At 36.3% G+C, this 20442-nt stretch overlaps 2 protein-coding genes and 1 pseudogene across 5 annotated transcripts in view; 1 reads left to right on the top strand and 2 right to left on the bottom strand.

Moving 5' to 3' along the window:
* The window catches only part of Cdk7 (cyclin dependent kinase 7), a 34841-nt gene extending 30941 nt beyond the window's left edge, over positions 1 to 3900 (top strand). The window contains exons 10-11 of the mRNA XM_015482166.2: positions 2999 to 3146; positions 3687 to 3900. Of these exons, the coding sequence (XP_015337652.1) occupies positions 2999 to 3146; positions 3687 to 3715 (177 nt within the window). The 3' untranslated portion in view covers positions 3716 to 3900. The remainder of the gene's footprint in view (positions 1 to 2998; positions 3147 to 3686) is intronic.
* On the bottom strand, positions 2027 to 2512 carry LOC107139432 (annotated as a pseudogene).
* An 8481-nt stretch (positions 3901 to 12381) lies between the features above and the next one.
* Ccdc125 (coiled-coil domain containing 125) overlaps positions 12382 to 20442 on the bottom strand; it is a 30356-nt gene continuing 22295 nt past the window's right edge. For all 4 annotated transcript variants that reach the window (XM_048806072.1, XM_015482277.2, XM_015482276.2 and 1 more), the window contains 4 exons: positions 19462 to 19569; positions 18127 to 18301; positions 14884 to 15014; positions 12382 to 13909 (listed from right to left, as the gene is read on the bottom strand). In XM_048806072.1, the coding sequence (XP_048662029.1) occupies positions 13604 to 13909; positions 14884 to 15014; positions 18127 to 18301; positions 19462 to 19569 (720 nt within the window). In that variant the 3' untranslated portion in view covers positions 12382 to 13603. The remainder of the gene's footprint in view (positions 13910 to 14883; positions 15015 to 18126; positions 18302 to 19461; positions 19570 to 20442) is intronic.

Raw genomic sequence — 20442 nt, 5'->3', positions numbered from 1 at the left:
AAAAATAAAAAAAAAAAAAAAAAAAAAAAGCATCACAAGTCTTCAAATCACATTAGACTACCAAATCATTGTTTAATGCATTTACTTTTATAAATAAACCTCCTTCCTTCCCCTCCCTCCATTCTTCCCCACCTCTCTCGGTATTTGGGATTGAACCCAGAAATACTTTACCACTGAGCTACATTCCCAACCCTTTTTATTTTTTATTTTGAGACAGGGTCTTGCTAAGTTGCTTAGAACCTCACTAAATTGTTGAGGTTGGCTTTGAACTTGTGATCCTCCTGCCTCAGCCTCCCAAGTTGTGGGATTATGAGCATGCACCACTGTGCCCTGCTAATAAATAAACCTTCTCTTTTTAACAGTACATGGTACATTAGTATATACATACTGGGTATTTTACCATTAGAATTTCTCTTCTAATTTCAAAGAAGTAAACTTATTGATGCCATTTTACTCTTATATATTATTTACATCAGAAGAGACTAGGTACAGTTATCTAGAAAGTTATTTTCATTAGTAGTGGGTTTTTTAAAGATAGACACACTATCTTTACTTCATTTATTTATTTTTATGTGGTACTGAGGATTGAACCCAGTGCCTCATATATGCAAGGCAAGCGCTGTATGGTTGAGTCAGCCCCATTAATAGTATTTTTACAGAAAAGTACTAGTCACAATAATGAATTTGGGTGGGATTTTGTTAGATTGGGTTGTATTTTGATATATATATTTTTTCCTATGCTGGAGTTTGAATTGCACATGCTAAATACATTTTCTACAACTGAGCTACAACCCCCAGCCCAACAGAACCCTTAAAAATGGGTTTTAGGGGTTGGGGATTTAGCTAAATGGCAGAGCACTTGCCTAGGATGCACAAGGAACTGAGTTCAGTCCTTGGTCCTGGGAGTTCTGAAGGGGCAGGGAATGAGTGGGTTTTATCTCATGGATGTCTGCATTAGTTAAAATTATATACTCTTTTTTTCCTAGATCTCTGCTTAGTCCAAAATTAGTTTAATTTCCTTATAGAACTGCTGTGACTTGGAAGTAATACTTTTAGAAATGCAAGTTTTTAAAAGCCTTACTTTTAAGAATTTGTATGATTTGGAATTTGAATATATGTGGATGTTGTAACCAACTTGAAGTTCTCTTTGAGCAAGTGCGTTTTGAACTATATATATTTCATAATGTTTAGAGAACCAAAATGGATAATATCTTACTAGTGTCAGCATTCAGTTGTGGAATATTAGAAGTGAGCCTTTTGTTTGTTTGTTTGTTTTTTCTTTAAATATTTTTGGTTGGGTTTGTTTTTGTTTTGTTTTGTTTTGTTTTTGATACCAGGGATTGAACTCAGGGGCACTTGACCACTGAGCCACATCCCCAGCCCTAGTTTGTATTTTATTAGAGATAGGGTTGCTTAGCGCCTGGCTAAATTGGTGAGGCTGGCTTTGAACTCATGCTCCTCCTGCCTCCGCCTCCCAAAATGCTGGGATTACAGGTGTGTGCCACTGTGCCTGACCTTATTTTTAGTTGTTAATGGACACTTTATTTTTTTATGTGGTGCTGAGGATCAAACCCTGTGCCTCACACATGCTAGGCAAGCACTCTACCACTCAGCTATGGGGAGTCTTTTTCTTTTCTTTTCTTTCTTTCTTTCTTTCTTTCTTTCTTTCTTTCTTTCTTTCTTTCTTTCTTTCTTTCTCTCTCTCTCTCTCTCTCTCTTTTTAATATTTAGTTGTATATAAACACAGTTTCTTTACTGTTAAGTTGAAAGGATATCGTTTATTGAATATTTTTTTAAATGTGAGATTAATGTACGTTTGATTTTAAAAATTTTGCATTAGGTTACCACAGATTTACATACAACTATAAACTGAAAAAATATTGGAAAGTTTCCATGTGATACTAACAAAGAAACTCTTTCCTTTATCATAAGAAAATAAACTTTTAGAAGCTAAAGCTAGCTTTACAGTCGTGCAAAATACTAACACTAAGCAGAAAGTAACATTTTTCTATACTTGGCCTGTATTTTAATTCTGTCCAGTAGAACCAAAACCTCCTGAACCCCTTTCAGTATCATTCAACACTAGAACTTCTTCTATATCTGGATAAAAAAATCCGTTCACAAATGTGCTGTGCTATTTGATCACCCTTTTTTACTTCAAACTTCTCTTTGCCAAAATTAAATAACACCAACATTTTTTCTATAATCTTCATCTATGACACCAGCTCCTACATCTATGAAATATTTTGCAGCCAACCCAGAATGTGGAGCTATTCTTCCATAGTACCCAGAAGGAAGAGCTGTCTCAAATGTTTTCACTAGGGCTTTCTCCATAGGTGGTACTTTATAATCATAGGCACTGTACAGGTCATAGCCTGCGGCCCACGCGGTCCCCAGGGTCGGGGCTGTAGCGTGCGCCCATAGACCTACAAAGCGGAGTCCCAAGCCGCCCGCCTCCGCAGGCCGGGCCTTTTGTTGGGGGAGTGGGGGTTACTTCTTTAGAACAGGGCATGGCAGCACTGGAGGGCAAGGGAAGACAAGAGACTGGAGAAGAGAGCGAGGGATTCTTTATTTTTATGTAATGCTGGGGATTGAACCCAGTGCCTCACACATGCAAGGCAAGCACTTTACCACTGAGCTATATATAGCCTCAGCCCCGCCAGTCTTTTTCTTAAAGTAACGAAATTAATAATCTTAGAATGCTAGATTGTTACTTGTAGTGATTTATTTGCGTGTCCAAATACTTTTAATAAATGTATTTTTAGTTGTCGGTGGACACAATACCTTTATTTTATTTTTATGTGGTGCTGAGGATCCAACCCAGTGCCTCAAGTGTGCCAGGTGAGTGCTGTACCACTGAGCCACAGGCACAGCCCAATCACATAGTATTTTTAATGCCCCCTGAAATTTGGGGCATTAATTTTTTGAGCATTTGTAGATTTTCCTGCACACAGTTCAGATATTCACTTAAAAACCTTACTTTGGTATCTTTGAAAAGGCATTGAAAACTAAGTACTTCAGTAATCGTCCAGGACCAACCCCTGGATGTCAGCTGCCAAGACCAAATTGTCCTGTGGAAACTTTAAAGGAACAGTCAAACCCAGCCATGGCAACAAAACGGAAAAGAACTGAGGCCTTGGAACAAGGTAAATATTCCCATTTTTATAAGAAATTGAATGAATTCAGAGAACTCCAAAGAGCTCATATATAGCTAGTGACTGAAGGAAAGCTAAGAATTGTAGCTTATGAGGTATTAACTTTAATTTTTTGTACTGGGGATTGAACCCAGGGGTGCTTTTCCACTGAGCTGCTTCCATGATTCTTATTTTTATATTTTGAGACAGGGTCTTGCTAATTTGCTGAGGGTTGAAGTTGAGGCTGGCTTCAACTTCAGATCTACCTGCCAAGTAGCAGGAATTACAGCTGTATACTACTGTGCCAGGGTTGGCTATTTTTTTAAGTTGCATTAAATAGAAAAAAATGTGCTATTAACTGTTTGTTTAGTATACCTCAGAGTTATGAGAGCTATCTGTGAGTTCCTTCCTCCTTTCACACATTCATAAGTATAAACTATGCTTAATGTTTAAGTGCCAGTAAGTTAAATAATGGGAGTTGGAATGCAAGGACTGGTTAAAATTACTACAAGACTAACTGTGAACACTTTTTTTTTTCTTTTTGCTTTCTAGGAGGATTGCCCAAGAAGTTAATTTTTTAGTTACAGAGATTCCAGGATGATATTCTGTTACTGGAGGAAATGGTTCAAAAAGCAAATAATGGAAAAATAATAAGTATTAAGTAAATACTGTAGAAGTGAATTTGTAAATATTCTACAGGTGTAAAATATGTAAAACTGTCAGTTATTTTTATTAAATGTATTTTAAAATAAAAAAATTAATTCTAGTTTTTCTGAGTGCAGAAATGAGATAAGTTTGGTTCTTTGAAATGCAGAATTGAAAACACATCCAAAAAAAAAAAAAAAAAGAAAANNGACAAAATAGAAAGACCTCATACCAAAAAAAAAAAAAAAAAGAAAACACATGAGTGAGGGCTGGGGTTGTGGCTCAGAGCGATCGCTTAGCATGCTTGAGGTACTGGGTTTGATCCTCACTACCACATAAAGTAAAACAAAGACATTGTGTCCATCTGTAACTAAAAAAATAAATATTAAAAGAAAACACATTGGTGAAACCTTAAGAGTGAATGTAGTAATATGAATAACTATGTATGGCAATCTTTAGGATCTCAAAATTATATGTGAATGACAGTCTGTATCTCATAATGAATTTTTTTTTACTTGAAACTTTAATTTTTTCCATGATTACATATATATATGTATATCTCTTGTGTGTGTGTGTGTGTGTGTGTGTGTGTGTGTGTATATGTAGTTGATTTAATTGTCATGTATGCAACAGTATTTACCCATGCTCTATATATGGACTGCAGTATTTTTCCACTGTTATGAAGAAAATTACCATAAGGGCTGGGGATATAGATCAGTTGGTGGATTGCTTGCCTCGCATGCACAAGGCCCTGGGTTCAATCCCCAGCACCACCAAAAAAAAAAAAAAAAAAAAAAAAACCATAAATACAGTAGTTTAAAATAACATAACACAGATTTATATCCCAAAGTTTTGAGGTCAATCTGGCATGGCTTAGCTATTTTTGCTTAGGATATCAGAAGGTGAAAGCCAAGATATTTGTCAGGTGGGCTATAACTTGGAGGCTGTAGGGGCAGGAAACTTTATCATTTTTGTAGGGTCTCAGCTGGGTTCCAGAATAAGATTGACATAGATAAATAGGGAAAAGCATAGAAATGTAATAGAAGACTTACTTGGCATGGGAGCCCTCATTAAAAAAAGGGGCCAGGTGGTGCATGCTTGTAATCCCAGCAGCTTGGGAGGCTAAGGCAGGAGAATTGTGAATTCAAAGCCAGCCTCAGCAACAGTGAGACCCTGTCTCTAAATAAAATACAAAATAGGGTTGGAGATGTGGCTCAGTGGCTGAGTGCCCCTGAGTTCAATTTGTGAGACCAAAACCACAAAAGTATATAACCAAAGTTTTTTTTTTTTTTTACAGAATTCCTTCAGCCTCAACTTTTCTTGTCTTTGATGCTAAGATTTGCATATTTCATATGGGAATTTCTTCTCTTTGTTTTTTCTTTTAAGAAACAGTATGAAAGAGTAATCTTCTTGCACCTGCTATTTTTCAGGTCCCTTTAACTTAGTATGCCAGAGGTCTTTTTGTTTTGTTTTTTAAAACTCCTTTAAACTCTAGGTGAGAATTTGTTATGAAGTTCATGCAGTTCTTATGGTTCTAATTCTGGTGCTCTGCTGGCCCAGGCTTTTGGTAGCTGCCAACCTGTGGCTTCTCTCAGCTTCTTAAGGCCACTCATATGCCTTGTCATATGGCACTCACCATCACAATTCAGCAAGGGCATCACATGCCCCTTTAAAGAGCTTGTCTGATTTCTTCATATACTACCTAAAGAGAAAACTGCTTTAAAAAAAATAATAATAAACCCCTGATTGAGTTATCCATATATTAAACTTACTAAGGAGTTTAATTACCCCTTCAAAGCACTACCTAGATTATTTTTGAATAATTGGAATACGAATCTTGAGAAACCCATCTTTAGAATTCTGCCACATGGACATTTAGGTCATTTTCAGTTTTTCAAAGTTAATAGAAAAGGCAATATTCTTATGCATATACATAAATATCTCTAATGTACATATTTAGAATTATAATTGTGAGGTCATAAAGTATATACATTTCAATTAATTATATTTCCATATTTCTTCAAGTAATTATCAGTTTGTTGCATCTACACCAGCAGACTGAAAACCATGCCTCAAAACAGTCTGGAAGGGAGAAAGAAGGTCTTTTTTTTCACTCCTATTCCCAATGATCACATTCATAGACACTTAGCTGTCCTGTATATCTACATTGCATCATCTGACCGCTATGCAGCCATTCAGGAGCCAAGAATTCCATACCCATTGTTTCATCCAAGACAGGAAAAGTCAAACTTAAGAGTTAATGGGCTGGGGCTGGGGATGTGGCTCAAGCGGTAGTGTGCTCGCCTGGCATGCGTGCGGCCCGGGTTTGATCCTCAGCACCACATACAAAGATGTTGTGTCTGCCGAGAACTAAAAAATAAATATTTAAAAAAAAAAAAAAAAAAAGAGTTAATGGGCTGGCTCCAAAGCTGTACTGAGTTAGTTGATTGACAACTGCAACAAAATTGTAAGTATTCCCTTGGAAGAGTGGTACATGGCACTTACAGAAAAGCACACAGCTAAGAGAAGAGACTAGGAAATAATAGGTCAAAGGAGTCTGAGGGCATTTTGCTTTTATTTATTTGCTACATCTTAGGGATCACACTATATAAACATAACTCCATTACATAGTTATGTTATAACTTATATAAATTTTTTTGATACAGGGGCACTTGACCTCTGAGCTACATTTCCAGTCCTAGTTTGTATTTTATTTAGAGACAGGGACTCACTGAATTGCCTAGTGCCTTGCTTTGATTATCCTGCCTCCTACTCCAGAGCTGCTGGGATTATAGGCGTGCACCACCGCGCCCAGCTAACTTACATAAACATTTTTGTATTGATAGACCTTTGTACTATTTAGAATCATTTGTTCTTGCAAGCAGAGAAGCAGTTAATAGCCATTTAATATATCAGAACCAGGAGTGGCGCACACCTGTAATCCCAATGACCAAAGAGGCTGAGGCAGGGTGGATTATAAATTTGAGGCCAGCCTTGGCAATTTAGGGAGAACCTGTCTCAAAAAGGACTAGGTGTGTAGCTCAGTAGTAAAGTATACATGTTTCCATCCCCATTGCTACATAAAGAAGAAAGGTATCTATACAAGACTAAATACAAAAAAGAAATTCCTGTATATGATAAAATCCTAGCTGAATCAATTATGAGCTTCATAGAATTTTTTTCAGTATTGCTTATTTTTCATTTGTGGAGTAGTTCTTTGGAGATATGTGTAGGTATACTTCACTGTTTTCATTAGCTGTATAGATACATATTACTTACCCTGTGAACAAACATTTGGGGCAAGCATTTAGGTATTTAGCCCCCCCCCCCATTTTTTTTAACTTGTACAAATAATGCTGTGATGAAAATCCTTGAAGTGGCAGTTGTATGTTTTTGTTTTTATATTTTATTTTACCCCCATGCTGGGGATGGAACACAGGGCCTCATACATGCTAGGCAAGTGCTATGTCACTAAGTCACATATCCAGATCCCAGGCCAGTTTTGTTTGTGAGACATTGTCTCAGTTGCTCACACCGACGTAAAAATAAGATGATAATCCAAAAGCTTGGGAACTGCTATGTAATTTCAAGTCACTGTTTTCCTTATAAAGTAAATGATAAGTATTATTAAACAAGATTGATCATATGGGACTGGGGTTGTGGCTCAGTGGTGGAGCACTTGCCTCACATGTGTGAGGCACTGAATTTGATTCTCAACACCACATATAAATGAATAAAGGACTACATAAATAAATGAATAAAATAAAGGTCCATGAACCACTAAAAAAATGAAATAAAATCAGCCTATCCACACTTAAAAAAAAAAAAAAAAAAGATTGATTACATGGCTGTTTGAGGTGGCACACACCAGTATTCCAAGCTACTTCCAATGCTGAAGCAGGAGAATCTCAAGTTTGAGCCCAGCTTCAGCAACCTAACAAGACTTTAATCTCAAAATACAAAAAAAGGGTTGGGGATATAGCCCAGTGGTAGTGTGTCCCTCAAAAAAAAAAAAAGTATATATATATATATATATATATATATATATNTATATATATATATATATATATATATGATAATATATAGAAAAAAGGAAACATTGGAATATCAAGTATTTTTCTTTTTCACTTTTTTTTATTGGTGCATTATAGCTGTACATAATATTGGGATTTGTTTGTAACGTGTATGCACACAACACAACAGTATAGTTTGGCCAAAATCATTCCCCATTATTTCTCTTTTTTCACCTCTGTTTCCTTCCCCCTCATCCCTTTAGTTTACTGGTCTCTCTTTGATTTTCATGAGACCATCCATTTTCCTTTTTTCTCACTAGCTCCTACATATGAGAGAAAAAACATACAACCCTTGACTTTCTGAGTTTCATTTATTTCGCTTAATATTATGTTTTCAAGTTCTATCCATTTTCCTGCAAATAACATTATTTCATTCATCTTTATGTTTGAATAAAACTCCATTTTGTGTGTGTGTGTGTGTGTGTGTGTGTATCACATTTTCTTTATCCATTTGTCCATTGATGAACACCTAGGCTGGTTTCATAGTTTGACTGTTGTGAATTGTGCTGCTATAAACGTGAGTATGCTTGTATCACTGTAGTATAATTAATTCTTTAGGATATATATGCAGTGGTATAGCTGGGTTATTTGGTGGTTCCATTTGTAGTCTTAAGAAAGCTCCATACTTATTTCCATAGTGGTTATATTAATTTAAAAATCCCACTTACTGTATAAAATTGTTCCTTTTTCTCTAACCTCTCCAGCTTTTGTTGTTTGTACTTTTTTTCACTTTTTGTTTTTTATTTAATTTTTTTTTTTTTTTTTTTTAGGTACCAGGGATTGAACTCAGGGGCACTCAACCACTGAGCCACATCCCAGCCCTAGTTTGTATTTTATTTAGAGACAGGGTCTCACTGAGTTGCTTAGAGCCTTGTCATTGCTGAGGCTGGCTTTGAACTCGGGATCCTCCTGTCTCAGCTTCCTGAGCCACTGGGATTATAAGTGTGCGCCACCATGCCTGGCTCACATTTTTAATTGTGCATTACAGGTGTATATACTGATGGGATTTGTTGTTACATATATGTATGCATTATAACAATATAACTTGGCCAGTATCACTTCCCAGTACTTCCTCTCTCCCCACCTCCCATCCATTGGTCCCTTTACTGATTTCCATGAGATCTGCCCCCAACTTTCTTTCCCTTTTCCTCTCTAAGCTTCTGCATGAGAGAAAACATACAACCCTTTACCTTCTGAGTTTGACTTATTTCACTTAACATAATAGTCTCTAGTTCCACTTATTTTCCTGCAAATGACAATTTCAGGATATATAAATATAAAATATATATTATATATAATATATAATATTATATATTATATATATAATATTATATATATTAAATATATATTATATATATATTTTAAATATTTATTTTTTAGTTGTAGTTGGACACAATACCTTTATTTCACTTATTTATTTTTATGTGGTGCTGAGGATCGAACCCAGGGTCCCACACGTGTGAGGCGAGTGCTCTACCAATGAACCACAACCCCAGCCCCACATTGTGTATATATTTATCTATTTATCTGTTGATGGACACCTAAGCTGGTTCCATAGTTTGGCTCTTGTGAAGTGTGCTGCTGTAAACATGAGTATGCCTATATTACTGTACTATGATGACTTTAAATTCTTGAAGATAAATACCATGGAGTGGTATAGCTGAGTCATATGGTGGTTCCATTCCTAGCCTTTTGAGGAAACCCTTACTGCTTTCCATAGCAGTTGTTATTATTATGTGTATTCTTGAGAACTTCCATTCTGACTAGTGTTGAGTTTTGATTTGCATTTCCCTAATTGGTAATGATGTTGAATATTTTTTTCGCGTATATATTGGCGATTTGTATTTCTTCTTTTGAGAAGTGTTTGTTGAGTTCATTTGCCCATTTATTGATTGCGTTATTTGGTTTTTTGGTGTTTAGTCTTTTGAATTATTTATGTACTCTGACTATTAATCCTCTGTTAGAAAAATAGGCAAGATTTTCCCCTGTTTTGTTGGTTCTCTTCACATTCTTGTTTTGTTTGCTATGCAGAAACTGTTTAATTTGATGCCATCCCATTTATTACCCCTAAGCATTATTTCCTGAGCTTTAGGGTTACCATTGAATAAGTGGTTGCCTGTGCTATATATTGGAGTATTGAAATGTTTTCTTCTAGGAGTTGGTTAGTTTTTGTTCTAATTCCTACTTCTTTTGATTCATTTGAATTGACTTTTGTACAGGACGAGAGAGGATCTAATCTCATTTTTCTACACATGGATATCAGTTTTCCAAGCATCCTTTGTTGAAAAAATTGTCTATTCTCTCCAGTGTATGTTTTTGGCATTTTCATCAAGGATCAGATGCCTGTAGATGTGTAGGTTTACTTGAGTACCTTCTGTACCATTGGTCTATGTGTCTGTTTTTATATGAGTACCATGCAGTTTTTGATTCCCAAGTATTTTATTGGTTTTTTTTGAGGCTATTGTGAATTGGGTAGTTTTCCTAATTTCTCTTCCAGTGGCTTCATTGCTTATGTATAGAAATGCATTTGGTTTATGGGTAATGATTTTATATCCTGCTGAATTCATTTATTCTGGAAGTTTTATGGTATTAGGCGTAGGGTCTTTGTTCTAGTGCCTAAGTCTTTGAGTTGATTTTATGCAGACTGAGAGTGAGAGAGGTTTAATTTCATTTTGTTTCATGTAGATTTCCAGTTTTCCCAGTCCCATTTGTTGAATGGGCTATCTTTTCTCTAGTGTATGTTTTCGATGCCTGTGTCTAGTATAAGAAAACCATATTTATGAGGGTTTGTCTCTGTCTTCTATTTTGTACCTTTGGTCTACATTTCTATTTTGGTGTTAATATCATGCTGTTTTGTTATTATTGCTCTGTAGCATAGTTTAAGGTCTGGTTAAACTATGCTTCACTTGCTTCACTCTTGCTTCACTCTTGCTTGTTAAGGATGGCTTTGATTTATTCTGGGTCTCTTATTTTTCCAAATGAATTTCATGATTGCTTTTTCTAGTTCTATGAAGAATGTCATTGGGATTTTAATAGGAATTGCATTAAATCTGTATAACAGTTTTAGTAGGATGGCCATTTTGACAATGTTAATTTGCCTATCAAAGAGCATGGGAGATCTTTCCATCTTCTAAGGTCTTCTTCAATTTCTTTCTTTAGTGTTCTGGAATTTTCATTGTAGAGGTCTTTCACCTCTTTTGTTAGATTGATTCCAAAGTATTTTTTTTTACCATGCAATTTTTGTTACTACAACCCTGTAGTATAATTTGAAGTCAGGTATTGTAATACCTCTGGCACTGCTTTTTGCCTTAGAATTGCTTTGGTTATTCTGGGTGTTTTATTCTTCCAAATGTATTTTAGAACTATTTTTTCTAGTTCTGTGAAGAATATTATTGGTATTTTTATGGGGATTGAATTGAATCTGTAAATTGCTTTTGGTATAATAGCCATTTTAATAATAATAATTCTGCCAATCCATGAATATGGAAGGTCTTTCCATCGTGTGTCTTCTTCAGTTTATTTCTCAAGTGTTCGATAGATTTCATTGGAGATATCTTTCACCTCCTTAGTTAGATTTATTCCTAGTTTATTTTTTGAGACTATTGTGGAAAGGATTGTTTTTCAGATTTCTTTCTCTGTAGATTCATTACAGGTGTATAGGAAAGCTATTTATTTTCATACATGATTTTGTAACCTGCTCCTTTAGCTTTAGCTATCTTCTGAAGCTTCTCTAAATATAGAATCCTTTCTTTTGCCAAAGTGGTAATCTAAATACTTATTTGAATTTAGGAGACATCTGTGAAGACACCTTTTCTTAATCCTTCATGTTTTCTCATCTCTGACTATTATGCTGTTGCTTCAAAGGTAAGTTACATAAATGTATTTACATGATTCTTTATTTTCTCTTTGTTCTAAAATAGTAACCAGTGATTTCAAATAGATTATGCCATCCATAACCTAAATCCAAACTTCTGAGTTTGTTTTTTTTGTTAGTGCTGGGATTGAACCCAGGGTCTTGTGCATGCTAGGCAAGCACTCTACCAACTGAGCAATATCTCCAGCCCTCAAATCCAAACTTCTGAGTCATTCAGACTGAACTAGGAAATAAAACTTTCAGCTTTTTTTTTTTGGGGGGGAACCAGGAATTGAACTCAGGGGCACTCAGCCACTTCACCAACCCTATTTTGTATTTTATTTAAAGACAGGGTCTCACTGAGTTGCTTAGTACCTTGCTTTTGCTGAGGCTGGCTTTGAACTCGAGATTTTCCTGCCTCAGCCTCCAGAGCCACTGGGATTACAGATGCACACCATTGCACCCAGCAGCTTTTTGCTTTTTAAAAAAGTATTCTCTCGGGCTGGGGCTGGGGCTCAGCTGTATCGCACTTGCCTGGCATGTGTAAGGTACTGGGTTTGATTCTCAGCACCACGTAAAATAAATAAAGGACTATCAACAACTAAAAAATAAAAATTAAAAAAAAATATTCTCTTTTTTTTAATTGCTTTTATTTTTTAAATACATGACAGCGGAATGCAAAAGTATTCTTTTTTATTCTCACAGTTTCCTAATGTAGTACATTCATGTATCACTTGAGAGGGATATGTTCTGGGAAATACTCAGGAAGTTCCATCTGTTGCAAACATCATAGAATGCTTATACAAACTAATACAACTCTAAGTATCATTAGGCCAATATCAACTTACAGAACTACTGTGGCATATGCAGTCTATCAGTGACTAAAATGTGGTATGTGACACCTCACTATTAATAAAATACGTATGACTAGAAAATTGCCCTTTGTATGCCATTTTTCAGTGATCTCAATAAACTGACATCCAGGTCATGATTTATGTAAAATCACATGACAGCTAAAAGCCTAAACCTTAGAATTCATCTTTGCTCAGGCCCTGATTAGATGTGTCACCTGAAGCAGCTTCAGATCCTTCAGATTCTTTCCTGAACCATCAACTCTACCTCACAGGATGTCTTGAGAGAGGCAGCTATTAAGCATCTTGTAGATTTGGTGACAGATCTGTATAGGGTTGTTTAAAAAATGTTACCACTCTGGGTTTGGGGTTGTAGCTCAGTGGTAGAGCACTTGCCTAGCATGTGTGAGGCGCTGGGTTCAATCCTCAGCACCACATAAAAATAAATAAATAAAATAAAGGTATTATGTCCGTCTACAACTAAAAAAGAAAAAAGAAAAAAAAATGTTACCACTCTGACAAAGAAGCTTTGAAAATAGCAATGACTTCTGCCAGAGTCCTACCATCATAACATATATTATTAAGTTGTTGACTTAGCCAATCTTAGATCCCCTATAATCAATCAAACTACTTAAATACTATTGATAAGTATTATACTAATAACTACTTTCTATATAAGTATAAATAAGTAATTTTTGGTTTTCTCCCAAATAATTTGTTTACAAGACATTGGTAAACACTGAAAACTTCATAAAATTTAATAATGTAACTTTATAAATAAAACATCAACATAGAATAGTAGTAAATTTCTTATAGAAAATATAGAAAAAGTTTGATTAAGCTACCTCTTAACATTGAAAACACAATTTATTGCTCAAGATGTAGAAACATGTATACAATTCTCTTTCAGAGCCTTTTTTTGCGGTGTTAGGGATTGAACCCAAGGTCTGTACATGGCAGGCAAGTACTCTACCACTGAACTACATCCCCAGCCTCCAAGTCTCTTGATTTGGAAATCAATCAGTTCTAATTCCAGCGGGTTCATCTTCAAGAAATACCTGATGGTAAAGAATGGGCTCTCTTAAGAGTTCTTGTGTTATTTGGATCTAGTTGAGGTTGCTGAATTGAACAAATGCAGCCCACAGAATTAATAATTTGGACACTTGAATGTACAGGATCATGTAAAAGAGAGAATTCTGATGTTTTAGGCCAGAGGTTTTTGAGTAGAAAATTCTCTTTCATCAGATTTTTGTTTTTATTCTCTTTTGAGGCAGTGTCTTTTTCTTCCAGTGCCCGAGCAAGCATGTAACTAACTTTTCTTTGATGAGCCAGCGCTTCTTCTTTATCATTTAACTGCATGCAGAGAAATTAAAAATATAATGGTTAGTCAATAAGTCAGAATATAATCAGAAAAAGGAGTGTCCATATTTTATCAAAATATTCAACTCTAAATCTGTCCAGTCAATCTGTATAAGTTGTCACCTGATGCCTAAGTATTATGCTACATTTGAGGATTGTTTTCAAAAAGAAAAACAGAAGACAGTATTACTTTTTGTTTTTTTTTTTTGGTACTGGGGATTGAACTCAGGGGCATTAAACCAGTAAGCCACATCCCCAGTCCTATTTTGTATTTTATTTAGAGACAGGGTCTTGCTGAGTTGCTTAGAGCCTCACTGTTGCTGAGGCTGGCTTTGAACTCGCAATCCTCCTGCCTCAGCCTCCCTAGCCATTGGAATTATAGGTGTGTGCCACCGTGACCAGCCAAAATAGTATTACTTCTATTGAAAATTTTATAAGTCATCTAGATGCAGGAGAAATGTGTGTGTGTGTGTGTGTGTGTGTGTGTATACAATATATCAACATTTATTTCTAAAAGAATATTGTTATTCATAAATTGTTTTTATAGATTTATATGCAAATGAGTATTAAAAGTCCTTAGAGTTAAAGTATATTTAAAAACACCTCAGTCACTCAACATCTTATCTGCAACGGGGATAACAATAATTTCAGGGTTTTGGTAAAGATTAAAAAATATCGTATGTGAGGAAGTGCCTTGAATCTTAAGTGATATTTGTGCCTTACATGTAAATGCAGGCGACTGAGCTGGCTGAAGGAGGGAGTTTCAGAGGTGGAGCTTTAAACATGAGTAAGAGAAATGGAAAGAGCATGAGTTAAGGAGATGGTCACATGAATTTGGAGAATGCTATCCTAAAATAGGAAAAGGGCATAAAAGAAAAGTATAGAGAGATGAAGTGCTGAATTAGTAAGAGGCAGAAGAGACTGGCTTAACCACAACCTCTAATAAAAAGAAAGCAAAGGTTACTAACCAGATCTATTAGCATCCTAAAAACTGCTTGAGGATCATCCTGGTCTTCAGTTCTCTTAGAACTGTTTTCTGAAGGCAACATATCCAACAGTTTCTGCCCTAAGGTCTTCTTACTCCTTTGTGATGAATCTCCTAAAGAACATGAAAACACAGCTGAGACAAAAATGTGTTCATTGAAGTATTTCCAGTAAGGAGATAACTGTGAACCAATATTAATTTCTAAATCAGTCCACACATTGTCCTCTTCAAGAGGCCACTGGGACATGTGAGTCTCCTGAAAAAGATAATGTAGTGGTAGGAGCATGGACTTGAGAGCCAGGAGGGCATCTGCAGGTGACAGGGCCACCACTGAAAAACCCAGGGCCTGCCCTGCCTTTTTATAGCATAGTTGCTCTTTAGCACCAGCTGTTGGCTGTGAGAGAATGCAGTCCATGTCAGAGTAGCCAAAATCACAGATTGAATGGCAAATCTCTCAATGTTAAATATCAGCCGCTAACCACATGATTTGAAAAAACAATGCAGACCCAACAAAAATGTCTGCAGACCACAGAGGCCTCTGAACCATGCTAACGCTGGAGCCAAAAAGACCTGAGCTCAAATCCTTGTTTAGCCAACTTACTAATGAAGTTTTGGATGAGTTTTCTGAGCTTCATATTCTTCACCTCTAAAATGAAAATAATATTACCTACTTCTGAATTTCCTGTGCCATAAATGATTGTTTTTTAAATATTTTTAGTTGTAGATGGACACAATACCTTTATTTTATTTTTATTTTGATGCCACTTAAAAATGACAATTACTCAGTGAGACTCTGTTTCTAATAAAATACAAAAATTGGGCTGGGGATGTGGCTTAGTGGTTGAGTGCCCCTGAGTTCAATCCCTGGTACCCACCCCCCCAAAAAAAAGTAAAAGGAAAAAAATGGCTGAAGGAGCTCGTGCTCATGGATGGGAAAAGGATTAAAGATTGAGTTGATTATCAATGTCCAGTGACTGATAATGGAGCCTCCATAAAAATCCCAAAGGCCTGGGTTTGAGAAATTTGTGGATAGCTGAATATGTGTGCAGGCTCCTGATGGGTAGCATGTCCCAGAAGGGTACAGACATTCTGTGCCCCTCCCCACATGCCCTATGCATCTCTTCCTTCTGGCTGTTCATCTGTATCTTTGTAATATCCTTTTTTTTTTTTAATCTTTTTTTTTTTTTTGTCTTTTTTGGAATTGGGGGTCGAACCCAGGGCTTTGCGAATGCAAGGCAGACACTTTGCCATTGAGATACATCCCAGCCCTCCTTTTTTTTTTAATATTTATTTTTTAGTTTTAGGTTGGCACAATGTCTTTAATTTATATTTATGTGGTGTTGAAGATTGAACCTATGCATGCTAGGCGAGCGCTCTACCACTGACCCACAACCCTAGCACCTGTAATATCCTTTATAATTAACCACTAAATGTGTTTCTTAGAGTTCTATAAGCCATCCTAGCAAACTAATTGAACCCACAGAGGTGGTCATAAGGAATCCAATTCACTGAGAAATATTAGTTAATAACCTACTTTTATTGACTGGCCTCTGAATGGGGGCAAACTCATGAGACTTGAGCCTTTACACTGTGGAATCTGACGTTAGTAGATACAGTCAGGGTTGAGTTATACTGCAGGACCTGTTGGGTGATGTCCAAGGGAGAACCAATTGCTTAGTGTGTGGGGACATCCCCAACACTTTTGGTGTCAACTGCTGTAGTGAGTGGTGTGTGAAACATTTTGATTTTTCCTACTTCTTACATTAAGCAGAATTCTGGAATATAAAATAGGCACATACTCAAGTGCTGAATGAATATGACTCCACCTCTTAAGAAAATCCCAATTTTGTCTATGAAGCAACATCCTAATGGCCCAACCTCCCCGCAGAGTTGGGTCCACTGTTGCAGGTGACAGAGTAACAGGCTTTCCTAAGATTCCTTTGGTCCTGCTTTCTCCTTTTCTTCTCTCTCCCTCAATATTCCTTTTCCAACAGAATAAAAAAGTAATTAACATCCGATTTCCAAAGGAATCTGACTTCACTTAACCCAGAACACCATAGCTGTCTACACTTTGAAAATCATGCTCTTATCAAGGGCCTAGCTGAGAAGAAAAGTGTCTGAGGAAGATCACTCTCAACAGTTGTCCATGGTGGAACTAAAATTCTTTATGTTTTCTTTTGATGCCTAGCTAGAAGTCTAAATACACGGACCATGTCAGCTTTTTTCCCCTAGCAAAATCACCTACCTTGAGTTAAACATTAAGGTAGACCTTCAACTTTTATAAAGGAATTATTATAGAAAATAGACATAGATATTAATTTTGTATTTATTATAAATTATTGTAGCCAGGTGCGGAGGCACATGCCTAAAATCCCAGCAACTCAGGAGGCTGCAGCCGGACCATTGTAAGTTCAAGGCTGCCCTCAGCAAGACCCTGTGTCTAAATAAAAAATATAAAAAGGAGAATAAAGCTCAGTGGTAAAGCAACTCAGGATCAATCCCCAGTACCAAAAATAAATAATTGTTGAGGATTTAGCTTTTATATTTGCTCAGTGGACTCTGAAAGCCTATGTCAGTGACGCTTTTGGAATCTAATTTCAGGACAATGTGACGCCTTTTTTGGAAATGAGAGTTGTGGGATATTCTATTTTCCCTGTAGCCCTAACTTCTACCTGATGAACACTCTAAAGATATAGCTTTTATGATTTGCTTTTCTGTCTTTCGTAGTTCTAACTACTTATCTTCTCATTATCCTTATAAGCCACTTACCTTTTCATCAAGAGAAGAAGGGGTAAAGTTAACTAGTGAAGCTACAATTCACAATAGTTGACTTATATGGTATTACTTATGTATACTGATGGAAAAATATTTCAAGTGAAATTGATATCTACTATTGAATTTTTTATTTTTATTTTTTTGATATGGGGGCACTCTACCATTGACCTTCATCCCCAACCCTTTTTATATTTTGAGACAGGAACTTGCTAAGTTGCTAAGGCTGGCCTCAAACTTGTGATGCTCATGCCTGAGCCTCCAGAGCATCTGGGAGTATAGGGGTGCAACACCTTATCCAACTCAAATTTTTAAATAAATCACAAACAACTACATGTGAAATTTCAATTCTATTCATCTACTCTGGATTAACTGTGTTTCATCAACTTTGATTATAACCCAAAACAACTGAATTTACACCTCATTATTTATGGTCATTATGATTCATAGTTACCATCCTCTTTAAGGTGCTTCCAATTTATCTGTTTCGTTGCTTTTTTACACATTTTATCCATTTGTGTCAATCTTAGTGCCTGGTCATTTTTTCTCATTAATTGTTGCTCAAATGCAATTCTGAATGCATCTGCCATTGTGTAAGCTTCTTCTTTACTCTTCTGCAAAAGTTCCAACTGGTTTTGAAAGAAAGTTCAGGAAGTGTCAGAGGCAAAACCAAAATAGTTTTTGCCTGTACTGAATGTTGAATCAAATTAACATATGCAGTCTCCCTGTCTAATACTGATCTATTGCTGGTATTGATTTAGTTTACCTGCTTAAACTAAAATTACCACTTGCTGATTCTAGAGCCTACTATGATCTGGATTATCAGTAGTTTCCCCCTTGGCGCCTTTCAACTATTTGCTAATCCAGTTCTTGGAATTTTCTACCCTAGACAAGCTCTATGAGTGTACTACCCAAATCCCAGGAGGAAGGACTCAACTAGAATTAGAAGGCAAGATGTCAAAGGCTGCATTTTAATTTGGCGTTGGGCCACAGCAAACACCACTGAACACCTCTGGAATACCTCCCAGAGCTTATCACAACTGTGATACATGTAAATGTATACTTTTCTTAGTGAATTGTTAATGTTTAGCTGTTAGCTTGCCCATGTTTTCTAAAGGCTCTGAATTCCATTCCTTAAAAAAAATAGTAAAACATTTTAAAAATTATGGGTCATGTACAAGATTTATAATAAAAGCCCAATTATAACAACAACTATCACTTCATTAAGTGGCACACTCATGGCACTGTGCTAAACATAATATTTCCATTTCCTCTTCTCACTACAACCCTCTAAGGTAGTTACTACCCTCTGTTTAAAATAGAGAAAACTGAGACATCCTGCCCACACTGCAAATAACTGGAGCTAAGGTGCACCCTTAAGTCTGGCTGGCACAAAGTCTGTACCTGGTTGCTTTTCAAGTAATCTCCACGTTTATCTCCCTATTAATCAGGGTTACTGTTACTAATTCCTAGAGATATTAAGCATAAATACAACTTTTCCTTCTATTTTATAGTAATTTTAAGACCATATATAATTGAGAAAAATACAAATTTAGGAAACATTAACTATTGCCTTAGGCAAATGACTACGTGGCTTCAAATATCATACCAAGTACTATTTATATTGGAATCAAGTAAACAAAATCTCATTTATAAATTAATGCTGTCATATAAAGCTAACTATAAGTTCCACAGCCAAAGGCTACTAAGAGGAATTACTGCATATACCTCCATTTATTCTATTAATAGAAAAAGAATCAAAGCTTCTGCTATTGTGATAATGCAATACCTCGTTTTTGAGCTGAAGAACCAGTTTATGAGTGGATGCTGCCATTCTGGCACAAGAACAGGGGCTCCCTCCAGGACCATGACAAAGGCAGGCTCCAAGGATTGCAAGCTTAAAACCCAAAAGCATTACCCATGTTACTAAGTGTCACACTGTTTTAGCTGTACACAATGCAGGGCACCCCCACATACCCACACATACTACTATTCAAGCATCTGATCCAGAATCAAAGGGAGAAAAAACAGGAGCCTATTCAAGATTGTAACAGAAGATTTCCTGAATTTTTTCTCAGTTGATTTTATTTTCCTTTCTGCTATACAGGTTGAGTATACCATATCTGAAATGCTTGGGACCAGAAATTTTTCAGAATTATGGATTTTTTTTGGAATTTGGAATATTTGAATATACACAATGAGCTATTTTGAGGACAGGATCCAGTTCTAAACCAAGAAATTCATTTATTTTTTTATGTACACTTTAGACATAGCCTGTGGGTAATTAAAAAAAAAATTTTTTTTAGTTGTTAATGGACCTTTATTTTATTTATTTATTTATATGCAGTGCTGAGGATTGAACCCAGTGCCTCAGACATGCTAGGCAAGCGCTCTACCACTGAGTACAACCCCAGCCCATCTGTGGGTAATCTTATACAATTATATTTTTCATGCACCTTCATTCTAACTGCCAGTTCCCTCTGAGGAGACTGCATACTCAGAAATGTTACATGAAGCTGGGCGTGGTGGTGCACATCTGTAATCCCAGCAGGAGGATCCAAGTTCAAGGCCACCCTCAGAAACTTAGAGAGACCTTGTCTCAAAAAATAAAAAGGGCTGGTTAATGTGGCTCAGTGGTAAAGTGCTCCCAGGTTCAATCCCCACTTAAAAAAAAAAAAAATGAGCTCAGGACTTTTGAACCTCACTAGCCAAACACCCACACTAGAACCATTAGCAGATCTTCATTCTGATCCTGGCTCAACCACAGGCT

Source organism: Marmota marmota, unplaced genomic scaffold, assembly GCF_001458135.2.
Source record: "Marmota marmota marmota unplaced genomic scaffold, marMar, whole genome shotgun sequence".
Classification (NCBI taxonomy): domain Eukaryota; kingdom Metazoa; phylum Chordata; class Mammalia; order Rodentia; family Sciuridae; genus Marmota; species Marmota marmota.
Note: the sequence above shows the minus strand (reverse complement) of the source record. Positions and strands in the feature narration are given on the sequence as shown.